General features: G+C 45.5%; 1 protein-coding gene across 1 annotated transcript in view; it reads right to left on the bottom strand.

Annotated features, from left to right (window-relative positions):
* The window catches only part of LOC126266906 (atrial natriuretic peptide receptor 1-like), a 1,198,842-nt gene that overhangs the window by 64,905 nt on the left and 1,110,430 nt on the right, over nt 1-23,507 (bottom strand). The window contains exons 7-8 of the mRNA XM_049971583.1: nt 17,839-17,937; nt 15,181-15,272 (exon numbers count right to left, since the gene is read on the bottom strand). Of these exons, the coding sequence (XP_049827540.1) occupies nt 15,181-15,272; nt 17,839-17,937 (191 nt within the window). The remainder of the gene's footprint in view (nt 1-15,180; nt 15,273-17,838; nt 17,938-23,507) is intronic.

The following is a 23,507-nucleotide window of genomic DNA, read 5'->3' as shown; positions in this document are numbered from 1 at the left end:
AAGCATCGTTCTGCAGTTGACCATCTTGTTGCTCTCTCCACTTAAATCATGAACAATTTTCTCCGGAAACGCCAAACAGTAGCAATATTTTTTGATCTGGAGAGAGCATACGATACATGTTGGAGGACGGCATCCTCCGCACACTGTTCTCTTGGGGCTTTCGAGGTCGGCTGCCCCTTTTTCTTCGCGAATTTATGGCAGAGCGCACATTTAGAGTGCGGGTGAACACCACTCTCTCCCGTAATTTCTCCCAAGAAAACGGGGTACCCCAGGGCTCCGTGCTGAGTGTTGTACTGTTTGCCATTTCCATAAATCCGATTATGGATTGTCTCCTTCCTGATGTCTCGGACTCCCTCTTTGTGGACGATTTTGCGATCTACTACAGCTCTCAACAGACCAGCCTTCTTGAACGACGTCTTCAAGGATGTCTCGATCGCCTCCACTCTTGGAGCCTCGAAACCAGCTTCCGTTTTTCTCCCAGTAAGACCGTTTGTGTTAATTTTTGGCGACGTAAGGAGTTTCTTCCATCTTCCTTACATCTAGGACCTGTCAACCTTCCGTTTTCAGACGTCGCTAAATTCTTGGGTCTTGTGTTCCCACGTTTCCTATCTTTCGGCTCGCTGTCTGCGATCCCTCAACACCCTCCGTGTCCTGAATGGTACCTCCTGGTGAGTGGACCGAGTGATCCTTCTCCGCCTCTATCGTGCCTTAGTGCGCTCGAAATTGGACTATGGAAGCATAGTTTACTCCTCTGCTCGTCCGTCTATTCTTCAGCGCCTCGACTCTATCCACCACTGTGGGTTACGTTTAGTGTCTGGAGCTTTTTACACCAGCCCTGTGGAAAGCCTTTATGCTGAGACTGCTGAACCTCCACTGTCCAATCGGCGAGCTGTCCTTCTGAGTCGTTATGCTAGCCATCTGTCTTCCATGCCTGCTAATCAGGCCCATGACATTTTTTTTCGACGCCTCCTTGGATGTAGGGTATGCAGGCCACCCATCCTCCCTACTACCGCTGGGAGTCCGCTTCCGTCAACTGCTCAATTCTCTTTCCTTCCGCTTTCCTAAAACCTTCTTGACAACTTTGGGTACAGCACCGCCTTGGCTCCGTCCCCGGATCTGCCTGCTCCATGACCTTTGTCAATTTCCCAAGGATGGTACCCCTTCACTTGTTTATCGTCGGGCATTTGCTGCTCTATGTGCACAAATGAAGGAAGCCACATTAATTTACACTGATGGCTCGAAAACATCGTTAGGTGTAGAGAGTGCCTATATTGTTGGCGACACACCAAGTCGATTTCGGTTTCCCAACCAGTGTTTGGTATATACTGTGGAGCTATACGCTGCTCTCCAGGCTGTCCAATACATCCGCCGGCATCAGCGGATACAGTATGTTATCTGTTCATATTCTCTCAGCTCTCTCCTCAGTCTCCAAGCTCTCTACCCTGTCCACCCTCTGGTCCACCGGATTCAGGACTGCCTGCTCTTGCTCCATTTGGGGGGGGGGGGGGGGGGGGCATCTCGGTGGCGTTCCTCTGGCTCCCAGGACACGTTGGTATCTGTGGAAATGAGGCGGCCAATATAGCGGCCAAGGCTGCCGTCTCTTTTCTTCGGCCAGCTATTCGATCGATTCCCTTCGCCGATCTATGGAGCGTTTTATGTCATCGTGTTGTTCTTTTATGGCACGCACATTGGCCGACACTTCGCCATAATAAATTGCGGGATGTGAAAGCTCTTCCCTGTGCTTGGACCTCTTCCTCCCGAACGCATCGTCGGGAGGAGGTAATTTTAACTAGACTCCAGATAGGACACTGTCTTTTTAGCCATCGACATCTTTTAAGCGGCGATCCTCCCCCACTCTGTCCCCACTGCTCTCATCTGTTGACGGTAAGACATCTTTTAATTGAGTGCCCCTATTTTACTCCGTTACGTGCCCGTCTACAGCTGTCGCCTGATATATCGTCCATTTTAGCAGATGACACGCGTTCTGCCGATCGCGTTCTCGAGTTTATTAGTGCCAGTAGATGACGTCAGTCATTTGAAGCTCTTTTTGAGGACAACCAACCCCTGTCTGTAGTGGATTTTTAAGCTTTCCTTCTGCTTTTAGTTTCTCCAATTTTTTGAGTTACGTTCCCATAGCTGCTGCTTTCCATTTTCGTTTTTTACCGTTTGCTAAGTCACAGACCGGGCGCTAATGACCATAGCAGTTTTGCGCAAAAAAAAAAAAAAAAAAGCGCATATTTTAGATTAACTTTTTAAGACTGAAAAATTCAGCAATCACAACAGTTTTAAAGTTGAGTATTGATCTGGTTTAGATGCGCTTTTGAAGTACTTATTGAAATCTCTTATTCCTAATCCAAGAAACATATGTGGAACATTTATAAATCTGAGGAATCAAATTCTGCTTATACTGCTGCTGGTAAACCTTTTGGGGTATAAGGTCATGGTCCACAAAACTCTTCTGTTCCTAACTTTTCATCCGGAACTGTGCTGGACATCTTCAGGTGTGTTGCTCCTCCATTGAGTCTTGTTGATAGGACTCAATGGAGGAGAAATGCCTCTGAAGATGTCTAGCACAGGACTGGACCAAACATTAGGAACCGAAGTGTTTCTTGGACCATGATCTTATACCCCAAAAGGTTTACCACCAGCAATGTCATCCAATTATGATAGCCTTCATTCTGTCACCTCCATATACTGTTGACAATCAAACCTACAGTTGCATGTGTCATCTATTCATTACATTTTCCACTTTGCTGTCCATTGTTCACACAGAATTGATGACAACATATGGTAATTGAAGGATTTCCTTTTTTCAGTTTAAACAGTTTTTTTCTATTACCTCTGTAGGACCTCTACATATGTAAGAATTTTTACTAGCTCTCACCTAGAACCTCCCAAACAGAGATCCACATAAGAACTACTCTCACATTTAGCAACTGGCAATATTGACACCAAAACAAGGAAAATGAATGTGAGTTTATATAATATTAATTATTGTAATTCATAGACTTTCTGTATAATTGTATTTTTAATTTAGTGTAATTAGATTTTGTTTTGTGAATATAATAGAGGGAAACATTCCACGTGGGAAAAATATATCTAAAAACAAAGATGATGTGACTTACCAAACGAAAGCACTGGCAGGTTGGTAGACACACAAACAAACACAAACATACACACAAAATTCAAGCTTTTGCAACCAATGGTTGCTTCATCAGGAAAGAAGGAAGGAGAGGGAAAGACGAAAGGATGTGGGTTTTAAGGGAGGGGGTAAGAAGTCATTTCAGTCCCGGGAGTGGAAAGACTTACCTTAGGGGGAAAAAAGGACAGGTATACTCTCGCACACACACTTATCCATCTGCACATACACAGTCACAAGCAGACATTTGTACACGCAAAGAGTTTGGGCAGAGATGTCAGTCGAAGCGGAAGTACAGAGGCAAAGATGTTGTTGAAAGACAGGTGAGGTATGAGTGGCGGCAACTTGAAATTCTTAAAAAACCTTAATCCTACTCCCTACATCTCCACTGCTGAAGCCCAGGCTATCCGTGATCTGAACGTTGACCTATCCATTGTCATTCTTCTGGTGGACAAGGGTTCCACGACCGTGGTACTTGATCGTTGGCAGTATGTGGCTGAGGGACTGCATCAGCTTTCAGACAACACTATATACAAAGTTTGCCAAGGTAATCCCATTCCTGATGTCCAGGCAGAGCTTCAAGGAATCCTCAGAACCTTAGGCCCCCTACAAAACCTTTCACCTGACTCCATCAACCTCCTGACCCCACTGACAACCCGCACCCCTACCTTCTACCTTCTTCTTAAAATTCACAAACCCAATCATCCCGGCCGCCCCATTGTAACTGGTTACCAAGCCCCCACAGAACGTATCTCTGCCTACATAGATCAACACCTTCAACCCATTACATGCAGTCTCCCACCCTTCATCAAAGACAGCAACCACTTTCTCGAATGCCTGGAATCCTTACCCAATCTGTTACCCCCGGAAACCATCCTTGTAACCATTGATGCCACTTCCTTATACACAAATATTCCACACGTCCAGGGCCTCACTGCGATGGAGCACTTCCTTTCACGCCGATCACCTGCCACCCTACCTAAAACCTCTTTCCTCATTACCTTAGCCAGCTTCATCCTGAGCCACAACTACTTCACTTTCGAAGGCCAGACATACCAACAATTAAAGCGAACAGCCATGGGTACCAGGATGGCCCCCTCATACTCCAACCTATTCATGGGTTGCTTAGAGGAAGCCTTCTTGGTTACCCAAGCCTGCCAACCCAAAGTTTGGTACAGATTTATTGATGACGTCTTCATGATCTGGACTCACAGTGAAGAAGAACTCCAGAATTTCCTCTCCAAACTCAACTCCTTTGGTTCCATCAGATTCACCTGGTCCTACTCCAAATCCCATGCCACTTTCCTTGACATTGACCTCCATCTGTCCAATGGCCAGCTTCACACGTCCGTCCACATCAAACCCACCAACAAACAACAGTACCTCCATTATGACAGCTGCCACCCATTCCACATCAAACGGTCCCTTCCTTACAGCCTAGGAGTTCGTGGCAAATGAATCTGCTCCAGTCTGGAATCCCTGAACTATTACACCAACAACCTGAAAACAGCTTTCGCATCCCTCAAGTACCCTCCCAACCTGATACAGAAGCAAATAACCAGAGCCACTTCCTCATCCCCTCAAACCCAAAACCTCCCACAGAAGAACCCCAAAAGTGCCCCACTTGTGACAGGATACTTTCCGGGACTGGATCAGACTCTGAATGTGGCTCTCCAGCAGGGATACAACTTTCTCAAATCCTGCTCTGAAATGAGATCCATCCTTCATGAAATCCTCACCATTCCACCAAGAGTATCTCTCCGCCGTCCACCTAACCTTCGTAACCTCTTAGTTCATCCCTATGAAATCTCCAAACCACCTTCCCTACCCTCTGGCTCCTACCCTTGTAACTGCCCCTGGTGTAACACCTGTCCCATGCGCCCTCCCACCACCACCTACTCCAGTCCTGTAACCCGGAAGGTGTACACGATCAAAGGCAGAGCCACGTGTGAAAGCACCCTTGTGATTTACCAACTGACCTGCCTACACTGTGAAGCTTTCTATGTGGGAATGACCAGCAACAAACTGTCCATTCGCATGAATGGACACAGGCAGACAGTGTTTGTTGGTAATGAAGATCACCCTGTGGCTAAACATGCCTTGGTGCACGGACTGCACATCTTGGCACAGTGTTATACCATCCGGGTTATCTGGATACTTCCCACTAACACCAACCTGTCAGAACTCCGGAGATGGGAACTTGCCCTTCAGTATATCCTCTCTTCTCGTTATCCGCCAGGCCACAACCTCCACTAATTTCAAATTGCCGCCGCTCACATCTCACCTGTCTTTCAAGAACATCTTTGCCCCTGTACTTCCACCTCGACTGCTCAAACTCTTTGCGTTTACAAATGTCTGCTTGTGACTGTGTATGTGCGGATGGATATGTGTGTGTGTGTGCGAGTGTATACCTGTCCTTTTTTCCCCCTAAGGTAACTCTTTCTGCTCCCGGGATTGGAATGACTCCTTACCCTCTCCCTTAAAACCCACATCCTTTCGTATTTCCCTCTCCTTCCCTCTTTCCTGATGAAGCAACCATTGGTTGAGAAAGCTCGAATTTTGTGTGTATGTTTGTGTGTCTATCAACCTGCCAGTGCTTTCGTTTGGAAAGTCACATCATCTTTGTTTTTAGATATAGATTTTGTTTTAAATATACTACTGCTGAAGTGGCCAACTCATGTGAAACAGTAGCTCAGTTTAGGGACAGATTATTGGGGTAATTTTAACTGAAAGAAAAACAGCAGACTATTTTGAGTCAGTTTTGGGGTGGCTGTAAGTTTGATCCTCATAAAATAAGTACAAAATCCTTTTGTCAGTAGTAGGTGAACAAAATTAAGTACTTGGATAATAAATTGGGTATTAAAACTGCTGTAATTCATTTAGAAAACTTGCAGAGACTACTAAGACAAATAATACCACTAAATTTACTGAATTATAATCTATCAAGCACAATGTGAAGGAAGTGTCAAGGGAATTGCATTTAAGTAATGGAAGAATCTGAAGGCGAGAGAAATTACACAGTGCAAAATGTTAGCAAAGAGCATTCAAGGGATGAAATCGAAGCATTGTCTAGGGAGGTGGTGCTCTGACCAGCCTGAATGTGGTATTTTAGACAGTTTTCCACATGCACCAAGGTGAATAACTAGTTTTCATGCTTTGCCTCAGGTACTTGATGCACAAACACTTTGGAAATTACATCAGATTTGACAATGTGATTATGCCATGGTAGACATAGATGGAAGTGGTATACAGATTCCTTTCTGTGGTGGGATGGAGGGCAGGGAGGGGGGGGGGGAAGGTGATAAGTGAAGTTGGGGGAGGGGAGGGAGGGGAGGGAGGGGAGGGTTGGAGTAGCTTTAAAATACCTTTGGAAGTGACAACTCAGTCACAATTATTGTAGTGTATATACAGATGTGCATGGTTCTCCAGTAAATTGGGGAAGTATCATATCAGTCTCAATCTGCTATCTGGCTGTGGATATAGGGCACCAGAAAGACAAGAAGGAAGAAAATAGAAAGATAAAACTATTAACTAGGCCAGTCACAATCAAGAGTCATTGGGGCAACTCGGAAGTTAATCAAGGCTGTAAAATAGGACACCATTTTGCTACTCAGCAATAGTTCTGTTTGTGGTATTTTAAATAGTTGTTAACCTTGTAAAACTATTATTGTCCTCATAGGACAATGAAATGCAAGAAATAGCTTTATTTTCTTCCCTAAGATTTACTGGAAGGGCTCATAAAATTGTTAATACCAGGTTTTTAGGCCATAGCTGACCATTCAATACAATAGTTCCAAAGTTGTCCTCATGAGGCTGCCTGATCACCATGCTAGACCTTGCACGTTAGAATACTGTTTGGAGTTTGTGGGGACTAATCTTAGTGTCCTCTACATGGCAGACAGATAAGCTGACAGTTCAGTTACAGATCTGCTTCTCTTCACATTGTAGGCATACTTACCAAAAACTAAACATTTATTTGATTATAATACTCAGGTGAAAGGATGTCAATTATTGAACTTGATGATAAAATTGCTTTTCTGATGAAGGTGAAGAATAATTACAGGATCTACTGAATGGAATGAACAGTATAACGAGTACAGAATGTGGACTGAGAGTAAATTGAAGAAAGATGGAAATAATGAGAAGTAGGAGTTAATGAGAACAGTGAGAAACTTAATATCAGGATTGATGGTCATGAAGTAGATTAATTTTTAGGAATTCTATTACCTAGGCAGCAAAATAACCAATGAAGAATGGAGCAAGTAGGACATCAAAAGCAGACTAGCACTGGCAAATGGGGCATTTCTGGCCAAGAGAAGTCTTCTATTATCAAACATAGGCCTTAATTTGAGGAAGTTTGGAGCACAGCATTGTGTGGTAGTGAAACATGAATTGTGCGCAAAACTGGAGCGGAAGAGATCTGGTGCTACAGATGAATGTTGAAAATTAGGGGTACTTGTAAGGTAAGGAATGAGGACATTCTGTACAGAATCAGAGAAGAAAAGAATATGTGGAAAACACTGACAAGGAAAAGGGACAAGATGGTAGGACATTTGTAGAGGAAGACAGAGATTGGAATACATCCAGCAAATAATTGAGGACATAGACTGCAAGTACTACTTTGAGATGAGGAGTTTGGGACAGGAGAGGAATTCATGGTGGGCCATATCAAACCAGTCAGAAGACTAACGACTCAGAAAAAAAAGCCTCAGAAATATGCTGTCGAATCATATTAATATGACCACCCGTCAAATTGCCTGAATAACCTCATTTTGCAGTGTGGATCACTGAGAGACACACATTAAGAGAGTGAGTGGATTTCTCAAAGGTACTGATAGAGATGTGGAACCAAGCTGACCCCAGTGCTGTGACCAGATGTGCTAGAATTCTCAATTGAGGATTCATGCCATGAACAGTCTGAATGAGGTAGTCCCATAGAATCTCAACAGGGTTTAAATCCAGGGAGTTTGGTCGCCAAGGGAGTGTTGTAAACTCATCTCAGAACTCTTCATACTGTGCACATACATTTTGCATTGTCCTGCTGGTAGATGCCATTATATAAACGAAAAACAAACTGCTTGTAGGGGTTGACATGGTCCACATGAATAGATGCATACTTGTGTTGATACATTGTGCCTTCCAGATTGATAAGGTCAACCAGGAAATTCCATGACAACATTCTCCAGATCATAATGCTCCCTCCTCCAGCCTGGATCCTTCCAACAATCCAATGGCCATCTGTCCAAGGGATCAAAAAATGTGATTCATCTGCAAAGGCCACTTAATGCCACTCAGTGGATGTCTAGTTGTGGTATTGGTGCACAAATTCCAGCCTTCGTCATTGCTGAACAGCTGCCAGCATGGGTATATGAACCAGCACCTGCTGTGGAGGCCTGTACATAGTGATGCTTGGTTGGTTGGTTGGGTGTGGGATTGAAGGGACCAGACTGCTAAGGTCATCGGTCCCTTGTTCCACGATAAAATCACACGAAATAAAAACTGTCAGTCATTAAGAACAGAGAACTGAGACAAGGGACGACACAATACAAGAAAGACAGACAAAGACCAGACAAACGGAACTAAAATCACACCGAGTGTGAAGGTGGTTGGCTGACCATGAAAATAAGGAAAAGCCAACCACCAAATGACATTAAAACCCACAGTTTAAAACCACAGGCCAAAGGCTCAAGTCAATACAGGAAATAAAAGGACAAACACTCAAATCATACGATAAAAACCCCCTGCCTGAATAAAACTCAACATGAGGTCCGCCATAGCAACGTCATCACATAAAAGGGCAGGGAGGGTATCAGGCAGCGCAAACGTCTGCCTGAGTCCTGTTAAAAGCGGGCAGTCCACCAAAATGTGGACCACCGTCAGAGCTGCCCCGCAGCGACATAGCGGTGGGTCCTCCCGGCGCAACAAATGGCCGTGCGTCAGCCACGTGTGGCCAACGCGCAGCCGGCAGAGGACGACAGAGTCCTTCCGAGAGGCCCGCATGGAGGAGCGCCACACACCGGTCGTCTCCTTCACCGTCCGAAGTTTGTTGGGCGTGGGCAGGGTGCGCCACTCGTCACCCCAGGCACCAAGCACTTTCTGGCGCAAAAGCGACAGGAGATCACACTCCATAAGGCCGAGTTCCAGAGCCGGTGAACTCACTGCCTGTTTAGCCAGCGTGTCAACCCGCTCATTGCCCGGGATGCCGACATGACCTGGGGTCCAAACAAAGACCACGGAGCGGCCGCAACGGGCAAGAGCATGGAGCGACTCGTGGATGGCCATCACCAGACGGGAACGAGGAAAGCACTGGTCAAGAGCTCGTAAACCACTCAGGGAGTCACTACAGATGACAAAGGACTCACCTGAGCGGGAGCGGATATACTCTAGGGCGCGATAGATGGCAACCAACTCGGCAGTGTATACACTGTTCCCGGGTGCCAGCGACCGTTGCTCACAATGATCCTCTAGAGTAAGAGCGTAACCAGTGCGACCAGAGACCATCGAACCGTCGGTATAGGCCACGGCAGATCCGGGAAACTCGGCAAGGAGAGAAACAAAGCGGCGGCGGAGGGCCGGAGGAGGGACCGAGTCTTTCGGACCCTGTGCCAAATCCAGCCGAATGCATGGTCGGCGCACACACCAAGGGGGCAGACGGAGATTGGCCCGGAAAACAGGTGGGAGAGGAAAAAACTCAATCCCACACAGTAGAGCCCGGATGCGAACCGCGATCGTACACCCTGACCGGGGCCGCCTGTCTGGAAGATGGACAATCGAGTGCGGGAACAGGAGACGGTAGTTGGGATGCCCTGGCAAGCTACAAACGTGAGCAGCATAAGCGGCCAGAAGTCGGTCACGCCGGATCCGCAATGGAGGAACACCAGCCTCCACAAGTAAGCTGTCAACAGGGCTTGTCCGAAATGCTCCTGTGGCGAGTCGGATCCCGCAGTGATGGATGGGATCCAGCAATTGCAACGCTGATGGCGATGCCGAACCATAAGCCACACACCCATAATCAAGGTGGGACTGGATCAGCGCTTGATACAGCCGGAGAAGGGTGGACCGATCGGCACCCCATCCGGTGTGGCTAAGGCAACGGAGAGCGTTTAAATGCCGCCAGCATGTTTGTTTAAGCTGCCTAATATGAGGCAGCCAAGTCAACCGAGCATCAAATACCAGTCCGAAGAACCGATGCGTCTCTACCACAGCAAGAGGTTCACCGTCAAGGTAAAGGCGTGGCTCAGGGTGAACCGTGCGACGCCGGCAGAAATGCATAACGCAGGTCTTTGCGGCCGAAAACTGGAAGCCGTGCGCTACAGCCCACGACTGCGCCTTGCGGATAGCGCCCTGCAGCTGGCGCTCAGCAACTGCAATGCCAGCGGAGCTGTAGTAGAGGCAGAAGTCGTCTGCATACAACGAAGCTGTGACGGACGATCCCACCGCCTCAGCGAGCCCATTGATCGCAATTAAAAACAGGGAGACACTGAGGACAGACCCCTGTGGGACCCCGTTCTCCTGGACCCGGGAGGAACTATGGGACGCAGCAACTTGCACGCGGAAGGAACGAGACGACAGAAAATTCTGAATAAAAATCGGGAGCGGGCCCCTAAGACCCCACCCATGAAGTGTGGCCAGGATGTGATATCGCCAAGTCGTATCGTACGCCTTCCGCATGTCGAAGAAAACGGCAACCAGATGTTGGCGGCGTGCAAAGGCTGTACGGACGGCAGACTCTAGGGAGACCAGATTATCGACGGCAGAGCGGCCTTTACGGAACCCACCCTGAGACGGAGCCAGAAGGCCTCGAGACTCGAGGAGCCAACTCAACCTCCGGCTCACCATACGTTCTAGCAACTTGCAAAGAACGTTGGTGAGGCTTATGGGGCGGTAGCTGTCCACCTCCAGCGGGTTCTTGCCAGGTTTCAACACGGGGAGGACGATGCTTTCTCGCCATTGAGACGGGAACACACCCTCAACCCAGATGCGGTTGAAAACATCTAGGAGGCGTCGCTGGCAATTCACAGAGAGGTGTTTCAGCATCTGGCTGTGGATGCAGTCTGGCCCAGGAGCCGTATCAGGGCAAGCAGATAGTGCACTCTGGAATTCCCAGTCGCTGAAAGGAGCATTGTACGACTCCGCGTGGCACGTGTGAAAGGAAAGCCTCCAACTTTCCAATCGCTCTTTCCGTGAGCGGAAGGCCAGTGGGTAATTCGTAGATGCGGAACACTGAGCAAAATGCGCTGCTAACCGGTCCGCAATCGTGTCGGAGTCAGGACACACCACTCCATTCAGCGAAAGCCCAGGGACAGAGACAGGCGGCCGATAGCCATGGAGTCGCCTAATCTTAGCCCAAACCTGCGATGCAGAGGTACGGACGCCAATGGTGGAAACATACCGTTCCCAGCACTCCTGCTTCCGTTGGCGAATAAGGCGTCGGGCACGGGCACGGAGCTGTTTAAAAACGATGAGGTTCTCCAAGGACGGGTGCCGCTTATGGCGTTGAAGAGCCCGCCGGCGATCTCTAATCGCCTCTGCGATCTCGGGCGCCCACCAAGGCACAGTCCTCCGCCGAGGGGACCCGGATGAACAGGGAATCGCAGATGCCGCCGCAGAAACGATGTCGGTGGTGACCGACTGAACCACCGCATCAATGGTGTCATGGGAAGGAGGTGCGATAGTGGCGAGAGAGGAGAACAAGCCCCAATCAGCCTTATTCAGAGCCCATCTGGAGGGGCGTTCAGAAGAGTGACACTGTGGTAGTGACAGAAAGATGGGGAAATGGTCACTACCACATAAGTCGTCATGGACACTCCAGTGGATGGATGGTGAAAGTCCGGGGCTGCAGATAGAAAGGTCGATGGCCGAAAATGTGCCATGGACTATGCTGAAATGTGTCGGCTCTCCCGTGTTTAAGAGGCAGAGGTCAAGCTGCGAGAGAAGAGTCTCGACATCTCTACCCCGGCCAGTAATCGCGGCGCTACCTCACAGGGGGTTATGGGCGTTAAAGTCGCCCAGTAACACAAAAGGAGGAGGCAGTTGTGCTATCAATGCAGCCAACACATGACGCGAGACATCACCATCTGGCGGAAGATACAAACTGCAGACAGTAATACGCTGAGGCGTCCACATCCTTACAGCGACAGCCTCTAAAGGTGTGTGAAGAGGTACACATTCGCTGTAGACAGAGTTAAGGATGTAGACGCAGACTCCACCAGATACCCTCTCATAAGCTGCCCAGTTCTTGTAATAACCCCGATACCCACGTAGGGCAGGGGTCCGCATTGCCGGAAACCAAGTTTCCTGTAGGGCAATGTAGAGGAAAGGGTGACTGCTGATGAGTTGGCGAAGCTCAGCAAGGTGGTGGAAAAAGCGCTGCAGTTCCACTGGAGTATCGCTTTGTCCATGTCCGAAAAAGGCGTGAAGGGGCCGAGGAGGCAGATCACGCCACTGGGTCACCTGCTGCCACCGATGGAGGACCAGTACAATCTGCTTCCATGGTGTCTGAGGGTCCGGCGAGATCCAGGTCCTCAGCGGACGCCCGGATCTCCACCTTATCCTCGGATGCAGAGCCTGTAGGGAGCAGTGGGGTGGATGCCACCGCGTGTTCCTTGGCCTTAGAGGTCTTCTTCTTCGTCTTGTCTCTCTGGTCCTTGGGTTTCATTGGCTGGGAGGGCTCCAGTGAGTCAGTCTCTGGGACGGAGGAGGAGCGGGAAGCCCTGCGACCAGCCGCTGGTCTGCTTTTCTTCCATTGGCTGACGTCACCCTTCCTAGAGGCGGAAACCTGGGAAGGAAGGGACCCAAGGGACCCTTTCCGTGCTATTCGAGCCGGGGAAGTTTGAGGCTTCCCCAGCTTAGAAGTGGGGACTGATGTCCCCGATGGTTGGGGGGTTGCTGCTCCTGAGGCAGGTAGTGCAGGAGCAGCAGGGAATGAAGTGCCCCCCACCATCAAGGGGGCAGGTGTAGCATTCCGGCTCTGAGAGGTGGCAGTCTGAGGGAGAGCTAATGGGGCCATAACAGTAGTAGCCGCGGCGTTAGAGGCAGTCATTCGAATAGGATGGAGGCGTTCGAACTTCTGCCTGGCCTCAGTGTATGTCAGGCGGTCCAGGATCTTATACTCCATGATTTTGCGCTCTTTCTGGAAGATCCTGCAGTCCGGCGAGCAAGGCGAGTGGTGCTCTCCGCAGTTTACACAGATGGGAGGCGGAGCACATGGAGAATTGGGATGTGATGGGCGTCCACAATCTCGACATGTGAGGCTGGAAGTACAGCGGGAAGACATATGCCCGAACTTCCAGCACTTAAAGCACCCCATCGGGGGAGGGATATATGGCTTGACGGCACAACAATAGACCATCACCTTGACCTTCTCAGGTAAAGTATCACCCTCGAAGGCCAAGATGAAGGCACCGGTGGCAACCTGCTTATCCCTTGGACCACGATGTATGTGCCGGACGAAGTGAACACCTCGCCGCTCTAAATTGGCGCGAAGCTCGTCATCGGACTGCAATAGAAGGTCCCGATGGAATATTATGCCCTGGACCATATTAAGACTCTTATGGGGCGTGATTGTAACCGGAACATCCCCCAGCTTGTTACAATCGAGTAACCGACGGGACTGGGCGGAGGACGCCGATTTGATCAAAACCAAGCCCGAGCGCATTTTGGACAAGCCCTCCACCTCCCCGAACTTGTCCTCTAAGTGCTCGACGCAGAACTGAGGCTTCATGGATGTAAAGGATTCACCATCAGCTCTCGTACACACCAGGTAGCGGGGCGAGTATGGTTCGCTGGCATCCTTAGTCTTTCGTTCCTCCCATGGTGTAGCCAGGGAGGGGAACGATTTGGGGTCATATGTAGTTGCGTTGTATTGAGCCCTGGAACGCTTAGAGACTGCTGGCGGCTGGCTGCCAGCAAGAGATGATGTACCACGCTTCATTGCGGGTCATCCGCCCTGATGCCACCTACTCCGACCAAGGGCCCTCCCCACGGGCGCCACGCAGCCTCAGCAATGACCACCTGGCAGGATGGCCATTGCCGGGAGTCCCAATGCCCCAAGGAGATAGGCATCTACTCCTTGGCATACGTGGGGAGATAATGGCGCTGGCATCAGCAGAGCAATCCCTGTGTAGTCAGGGGGCTACAACCAACAGGGTACATGGTGGCCCCGCCACAACGGACTGGCTACCGTGCTGGATTTCAGGTGATGTAGTCCAATATCGTCATTGGTGCATAAAGCGACACAGCATAGCAGACGGCAATAAACTGCACCCAAGAACAAATCCACGCCCAAGAGATGGTAGGTGAGCGGGACTGCTAAGCGATGACGACAAACCTGGCTAGAGATGGTAATGCATGATGGACACATCGCTCCTTGTAAGGCGCCCTTCCCCAATCGGCTCGCTCTTCGGAAAATTTAGAAGGATGGAGGTCAAATCCGTTAGGGGACCATCTCACAAGGCCAAAACGTTTGAGACTCCTTTTAGTCGCCTCTTACGACAGGCAGGAATACCGTGGGCCTATTCTAGTGATGCTTGCTGGATGGTCATTGGGGAGAAACTGTTGGTAGCCTGATGGTTCATCTAGGCAGTCAGTTGCTAAACAGCTGCACATCTGTTTGACCATATTCATCTCTGCAGCCATCATCCACTCCTCTGTCATCTATGGCCCACAGTGTACCACAATTGCCTTGGTGCCAGTTCTGTATAGCACTATTTTGCCATGCACAACATACTCTAAACACAGCAACAAGTGAACAGTTTAGAAACTTAACCATTTCAGAAATGCTTCCACCCATGGCCTAAAGGTGAATGATCATATCCTTTTTGATGATGACAATGATTGCCCCCCGCCTCCTCTCCCCCCCCCCCCCCCCAAATGCTATATATACCCTCCACTGCTAGTGCTGCCACCTGCCGTCTGTGAGTGGTTATTGCACATTGGTGTCAAACATAAGTGGTGATCACACTAATTTGACTGGACCGTGTAAAAAAAACTATTTGATATAATTAACAAATTCTAACTTTTGAACAGAAAGCCATGCATACCTTTATCTCAATTTCGCCTCTTAGCTCCAATTCAAACGTATCAAAAGTGTCCAGAATTGCCTTAGTGCTAGGGCTTACATGGATCTTTAGAGCTGAAACAAGCAACAATTAAATTTATCAGAACGATTTGTGCTGGTATCAATATCAAACTGAACAAACACATAAATCAAGATTTTCATTAATTCATCACTCAGAGATGCAACACATCTCTTTATTTAAGTCAGTTTGGTAAGTATCATTGAAAATATAAAAAATAATACTCCAGTCTGCAACATGTTATAAAGGTAATACCTAAATTGTATCATTCTTAACATATATTTAAAGTAAAGTATAGAAAGCAAGTGATAAAAATTACAGAACAGTAGCATGGGTGTACACTGAGTAGAGCACAATGAATGACCACGGAAGAGCAGAAAACATTGTGTGTGCTTCTCATTAAAACCCTTATGCAGTTATTAATTTATGTCAGTGATTTGATGACACTGTTAGAAGTGCAATGTATTGAAGCATTCCTTCCACCAAAACCCCCACTCCCATTTTCCAGCTAAATCATTCTATATCCTGAGGAAGACAGCTGCAACGTGACTGAAACATTGCTTATTTTAGTATTCTAGTATTTGAATTATTTTATGAGATGTGTCAATACACACAGTAGGGTTTTGAAATGATTGAAACTGTCTCTGTGACATACACTGATCAGCCAGAAAATTATGACCACCTACCCAATAGCTGCTATATCTACCTTTGGCGTGGATAACAGCAGCAACACATCATGATATGGAGGCAATATGATAATAAGGTCTTGGTAGGTTGCTGGAGGGGATTGACACTACATATGCACACACAAGTTGCCTAATTCCTGTAAATTTGGGGGGGGGGGGGGGGGGGGGCGATGAGCTATGACTCCACATTTAATCAGATCCCAGATCCCTGATGTTTTCAATTGGGTTCACGTCTGGCAAGATGGGGGGCCAGCATGTCAATTGTAGGTCGCCACTGTTCCTTGAACCACTATCACACTCCTGGCCTTGTGACATGGTGCACTGTCTCGTTGAAAAATTTTGCTGCCATTGGAAAACATTGATCGTCATGAAGAGATGTATGTAGTCTGCAACCACTGTACAATAGTCCTTGGCCATCATGGTGCCTTACATGAGCTCCACTGGATCCATGGATGCCCATGTGAATGTTCCCCAGATCATAAAGGAGCCACCACCAGTTTGTCACCTACTGCAGTACAGGTGTCCAGGAGCTGTTTCCCTGTAAGATGATGGATTTGTGTCCTCCCAGTGGCATGATGATGAAGGTATCAGGACTCACCAGACATGCAGTGCTCTGCCACTGTAACAGCATTCAGTGCTGATGGTCATGTGTCCATTTCACTCATAGTTGCTAATAATGTGGTGCTGATATTGGCAGATGCATGGGCTATCGGCCGCAGAGGTCCATTGTTAGGAGTGTTTTGTGCACTGTGTTTTCAGACTCACTTGCACTCTCCACAGCATTAAAAACTGATGTTGGTTCTGCCACAGTTCACTGCTTTTTTTATTGTACTGACAGTGTGCCCTGCCTATGGCATCTGACATTTGTAATGAGGGCTGGCCACTCAACATCATGATGTGTGTATGTAGCTTCACCTTGGTTTCACCACCTATTGAAAATGCTCATCACAGCACTCCTTGAACAGCTAACAAGTAGCACAGTTTCCAAAATAGTCATGCCAAGCCTCCAGGACATCACAGTCTGCCATCAGACAAACTCAAATAGATTGTGTGCCTTCCCCATTCTACACATGGATACTGATCCTACATGCACAGAGAGAGAGAGAGAGAGAGAGAGAGAGAGAGAGAGAGAGAGAGAGTGTGTGTGTGTGTGTGTGTGTGTCTGGTCAGTCATTCCTAATCAGGTGACACTGCTATTGCCTGTATGGGTTTATATCGATAGTAGGTTGGTGGCCATAATGTTCTGCTTGATCAGTTTATTTGTTTTGTGTCACCGAATTGTTTTAATATGATTTACACTGGCTGCGGAATATGATATATTTGTATTTTGTGTTATTGTCTGTCAGCTGTAAATTCCTCCAAAGGACATCTTTTGGAAGGCTTAAGTGCTCCTCTTTGTGACCTACTTTGATGTAATTTCATATCTCATTCCATGAAATGGCTCCTCTCACACAATTTCTTTCCCGGCCTCTTTATATAACTGTCACGTTATTATTTTACTAGAAAATATGCTCATGCTGTTCATCCAGTTGGCAGTTCTGGTGAATTTTGAACACAAATTGAAATGATCCAGAATGTCATCGTCATGTATAAATACAAAGTTCATTTGATTCAATGCTGTAGCCTGCAGAAGTTGTTAATGTGACGTGCTATGGTTGAAGAAAATACTGACATTGGGCAAGTGATAAAGTTTTATTGGTCTCTGTTGCAATGGAGGTGCAGACAAGTGTCATTCATTTTTGAGTCATTCCTTCGTGTATAAAAACTAAACAAATATAAATGTTTGAATATGGAAAACTTATAACAGAGAATGTAAGATAATAGAAAAAAAAATTAGATGATTTTTGTGTTGGTGTTCATGAAGAATCTTTCAGTTTGTAAGCAACCTTAATGTACATCAGTAACCTGAATAGTATACTTTATCTATGTCACTTACGAAGGCCATGGGACTCCATACGTGAAGCAGTGTTGACAGTGTCACCAAAGAGGCAGTAGCGAGGCATCTTGTGACCCACAACACCAGCAACACATGGACCTGTCAATAAAAGTCCCTGTTTGATTAATATTGAAAAATGGTGTTTTGGTACACTGATACTGTCAGATGGACAGAAGTTTTAGGTAATTATTTTAGAAGCACTACTGCACAACAGTATAATATGTGTCACCTGTAGCTTGATCAAACATTATATCACAATAACACTCAGTCAGATATATTTGAGATCACAATACAACTAAAGTAAAAGAGAAATATGACTGTTATAAACAGTGATATTATGTCACCTTGCAGCAGTTGTATACATTTTTAAACTTGTACAATAAATTAATTGTCTGTCAAGATGACAAGTGACAATTTTGGTATAACTCATCTTGAGTTTTAAGCTCACACTTGTAGCCATGTTTGCTTACAAATAAATTTCCAGCTGGAAAAAACAAAAACTTTTCTTAATATTGACCCAGAATATTTAGTTGCAGTTACAGCATCATCAATGTTTTTTTCTCTATTAAATAACAGGAAAATTGCATTTTAGTAGTTGTACATATAGAATCTAAGTTTTTAAGTAAAGTATTCACAAGTTTGAAAACAAAACAATTTTTTATATATGCCTAAGCAATATACATTATTATTATTATTATTATTATTATTGTTATTATTATGATTGTTCACCTTTAGGAGAGTGATTGAACTTGAATTCATAATTTCACCTTCGGATGTTTTTCTTCTTTGCTACCCAACGACTCTCCATCCTCTCAGAATTCTCCTCCTTCTGTTCTTCTGCCATTTTTTACCAGGCTGGTGCAATGTTCTTTCCTCAAACTTCATACTTGTGACTTTATTCAGGCACTCAGTGCGGTCTTTGAGATTTTTTATGTCGATTTGCTGCAGATCCCTCTGGACTTCTTTCAGCCATTCTGTGCCACATTTACTCTTTGTTATAGTATTAAAAAGTTTCCTTGGCATTTTGGAGTCTTCCATCCTGTAGATATGTGTATAAAATTTGGCTCAGCGTTTTTTGATTTCGTCTGTTACTGTGTTGGTCTTTATATACAGATCATTTGGTGGTCTCTTCATACAAATGCCATTTTTGTTGATTGCCCCATCAATCTTCCTGAGAATTTTTCTTTCCTGCTTTTCAATTGCTCTAATTTTTGAATGGCCATCAATCACCACTGTTTCCGCTGTGTAGATTGCTTCTGGAAGAATCGCTGTTCTATAGTACCGTAATTTTGCATCTGTTGAAATACAGTTCTTGTTGTAATGCATCCATGTTAGCTTGTGCATCTTCTGGAGCTTGGTGATTCTTTGTTCATTGTCGATTCAGTTTAATCCTGAGGACTGTATAGTTTTTCCGAGGTATTTAAAATGGCAGACTTGTGCAATTTTACCATGTTTTGTGATTAAACGGGATTTGCTGTCTTTCCATATATTTGGTTTTTTCATAAGATATCTGTAGTCTAGTTTTTTGTGAAATTTCATGTAGTTCATGTAGTATACAATATATATTTTATAATATATAAAATGCCAATATTTTACTTAAAAACTGAAATTCTATATGTAGACCTACAGATAATGAAAAGCAATTTTTCCTGTTATGTAATAGAAAGAAAACAGAAAGCCCAATGATGATGTTATGACTTCAGTGAAACATATCTCCCTGCACTGCCGTACCAGCCCTTCTTGTCATTTATAAGCAGGACATCATTTTGTTGCATGATAGTAGCCAATCACATGACAGTGAAATCCATTAAACTGCATTCAGATATCTACTAACCATGCAGTGCACAACCATAACTGGTCCTATCCAGTACTTGGAGAGCAGCTTCCCAATGCAGAACACAAATGGTGAAAGCATTACTCTGGTAGATTAGACTCAGTCTTGATGGAATGACTTTAAAAATGATGATAGGCTGGCAAAATGAAGGAGATCTAGATGGCAATAAATCCTTTATTGCACTGATTAGTTTTGGGCAAAGCCCATCATCAGAGAACCTATTAAAAATATAAAAACAGCACAAATAATAATATAAAGAACTTGTTGAAAATGAGTAGAGCAACCAAACAAAAGGAAATACATATAACTTCTTACAAAAGGAGTTGAAGTGGATGCCTAATGTCATCCATACAAACTGACAAACAAAATTTTTTGTCAAATACAGTAAGTGATGTAGATCAGTCGAAACCAGAACATGAAATAAGACTGGTTTACTACGGACCCATAATGAAAGTGCAGAGTGTATAAGCTGAGTGCCCTTTACATCGTATGAGGCATTATAAGTTTAAGAAATAAAATCAATAAAAACAATTTTTGTGTTTTGTTATTTTTGAATAAAATTATGCAACTTTCTAGGTGGCTCTTTTTACAAGTTGACATTTTCATAATTTTAATAAAAAGTGACAAAACATAAGAACTGCTCTTATTGTTCAGTGGCAAAATCAAAACAGAACTCAGGTAGAAGAGCAGAGCAGTCTCAGAAATGCACTGAATACAGTTATTTAATGTTAACAAGAAATTCAAAGTAAATCTTGTCCTTAGGTTGCAAGCACCACTTATCTGAGGAACAGGTTTGGATAAAAAAGAGAACTTTACCACACATGCTAAGCAAATAAACTAAGGATCTATTTTTGTATTTAATAGATTTATTAGTATAGGATGTAAACATTTTCTTCTTCTACACACTCTTACCAAATTTTTTAACAACAGGTTGCTTGCTTCAGTTGTAATTTATAGCTTATTTGCAAAGGCCCACAAATTTGACCCAGAGAGACATGCCATGGTTGTAAGAAGAGCACAAAGAAACCTCAACCCCTGAGATATTTTATCTGTTGGAACCACATTAACTGAGGTATACTGTCTGAACTTTGATTTGCACTATCACAAAGTAAGAGAAGAAAATCATTTTGATGGAGTTCTTGCCTCTTTGCCTAGTGTTCAGAGTGGAGTACCCTGGTCTAAAGGTATTCATCAGACACCTGTCTAAAGTATGAAATTAGGAATGCTACTAATCCAAAAGAAATTAAAATGTACCTAATAAACCTCTACATTTAGAAATTATCTAACTGTCTATGTTCAAAGACTGAACATTTCTGTTAGCTACACACTAACTAGACACGATCATTGTATAATTCCATGACAAGTAATAGTGTATTGTAAACTGGCCTTTGTCATAACAGATGTAGGTAACAATTTTCTTTTAAAATACCAACATAGTTAAATTTAAAATTGCCAATAGTGGATAAATGGTGGTTGTTAAATATAACTGAAGAAGAAGCAGATTTTTTTCCAGAGTATCTGTTTTGTGTCTGATTTACTGGTTTACATTTATCTGGAGTTATGGTACATATGATATTAAGCAGTGTAGTGATTGTTTATTGTTAATAGAGTGCACAGATTAAGTTTCTACAAGCTGCTTGTCTTTCAGTCTTGTAACCCTGACATGTTCAGAATCCCTGAATGTCTAAATAAGCTATCACCAACATGAAGATTGGTTTGAACAGTGCATTGCTTTATTAGGCATGCTACTATTTAAGGCAGTCTGCCCTTGCCTTTCTTTGACCTTGCTGTATCCTGCTACTAGTGCGTGTGAGTGTGAGTGTGCTGAGTGTGGTGTCACTGCACATGTGTGTTTGAACCTGTCACCAACTGTATTAGTGTGGGGTGGCCACTGGAGGCTGCCTGTGAGAGGCACGCCACCGGTGTGGTCTCTGCATGTAGAGTCTTTAAGTGTAGTTTCATCAGGTTTAGTCATTATGACGCTGTAGTAGCAGCCCTGATTGAACAGCTTACTTTGGCAGTGACCTCTTTGTCAGGTTCCATTAACAGACAGGATACAGTTCCACTGATCCACCCAGCCACTTTTCCTGTACAATGATTCAGCCAATGACTGTGAAACTTATAAAAAATGACTCAGACAGCATTTTTTGGCTTTTGGTGTGACAGACTCAAATTTGTGCAAAGGCTTCTTCTCATGGATTCCAATTAAAATGTTTCAACTACTTCACCAGGTTACCTCTTTACCAGTTGTTCTTGCTTTTGATCACATGTGCAGTTTATTGTCCAACTATCATCGCAAATGAATTTGTGTCATAGCAGTGCGAGCTGAATTCCATCAATACTGCAAGAAACTAGACAAGTCAGGTAGGGCCCAGGCAGCTGAACTTCATGGCCCTAGCTGTAAGTTCATTACTGATGCTCACAATGACTCTCATGCAGACTCTATGATGCATGATACTATTATGTGTTTATCTCCAGACAAGGAAGTGTTTCAGAAGGCTTTACTCTGTGAAAACCCCCTGTTGGCAGAAGTTTTGCAAATAGTACAATCTTTTGAAGTTCCTTGGGCAGCTGGTGACCAAATTGAAACATGCGGCGATGTTGCAGTAGTGTCACAAGATATGCCCACCTGGATGTCAGAGAGCTTGCACAAGGAAGCAGCAGTGGCAGCGTTAAACATGCAGGCCCAGTGCCGAGCAGACCAAGGCTTTCTCAAGCAACTGCAAACACCACAACACCAGCATCAGCATCCTATGTTTCTGTCTTGTCCAGCACAAACGTTTGGTGTGTCCTAAGCACTGGGTTACTTGTAATGATTGCCAGAAGATAGGTCACATTGCCTCCATGTATTGTTCACCAAAGGTTACAAAGGATATGGACAGAACCTGTATGCGTTTAGGCTCGCTACTGTTGATACTGGTGACGTAGCAGCTGGTCACTTATAACAAACAAAACATTGTGCTGTTGGGACAATTTGCAGCATCTGCCTCGTATAAGTCAGTTGTTCATTTCACTTCATTACATTTTTGGTTGTTGCTGATGCTGGTGTTGAGAATTTGTTCAGGATGGACACGTTTCACGCATTTTCTGTCACCGATGCAGTTCACCTTGTGTCCAATCAGGTACCGTATTCTTAATTGGAAACACTGTGTGAGGAGTTTTCGGACTTGTTTTCGAAAAGTATAGGATGAGCTACGAATTTTACTGCTCATATTTCTTCGAAATCCACCACTCGGACTCGTTTTTGTCGTCCTCAAAGATCAAGTGAAAGCAGAAATGGTTAGACATAAATCCCTAGGGATGGTAAAACCTGTTACGGCTAGTGAATGGTCGTCTGCGTTGGTTGTAGTTGGGAAGCTGTTGGGGAAACTTCGCCTCTGTGGCGACTTCAGTATTACTGTCAACACGCGGTCGATCGTGGATATACACTCCTGGAAATGGAAAAAAGAACACATTGACACCGGTGTGTCAGACCCACCATACTTGCTCCGGACACTGCGAGAGGACTGTACAAGCAATGATCACACGCACGGCACAGCGGACACACCAGGAACCGCGGTGTTGGCCGTCGAATGGCACTAGCTGCGCAGCATTTGTGCACCGTCGCCGTCAGTGTCACAGTTTGCCGTGGCATACGGAGCTCCATCGCAGTCTTTAACACTGGTAGCATGCCGCGACAGTGTGGACGTGAACCGTATGTGCAGTTGACGGACTTTGAGCGAGGGCGTATAGTGGGCATGCGGGAGGCCGGGTGGACGTACCGCCGAATTGCTCAACACGTGGGTCGTGAGGTCTCCACAGTACTTCGATGTTGTCGCCAGTGGTCGGCGGAAGG

Source organism: Schistocerca gregaria, chromosome 4 (assembly GCF_023897955.1).
Source record: "Schistocerca gregaria isolate iqSchGreg1 chromosome 4, iqSchGreg1.2, whole genome shotgun sequence".
NCBI lineage: Eukaryota > Metazoa > Arthropoda > Insecta > Orthoptera > Acrididae > Schistocerca > Schistocerca gregaria.
This window is presented reverse-complemented; position numbering and strand designations above follow the sequence as displayed.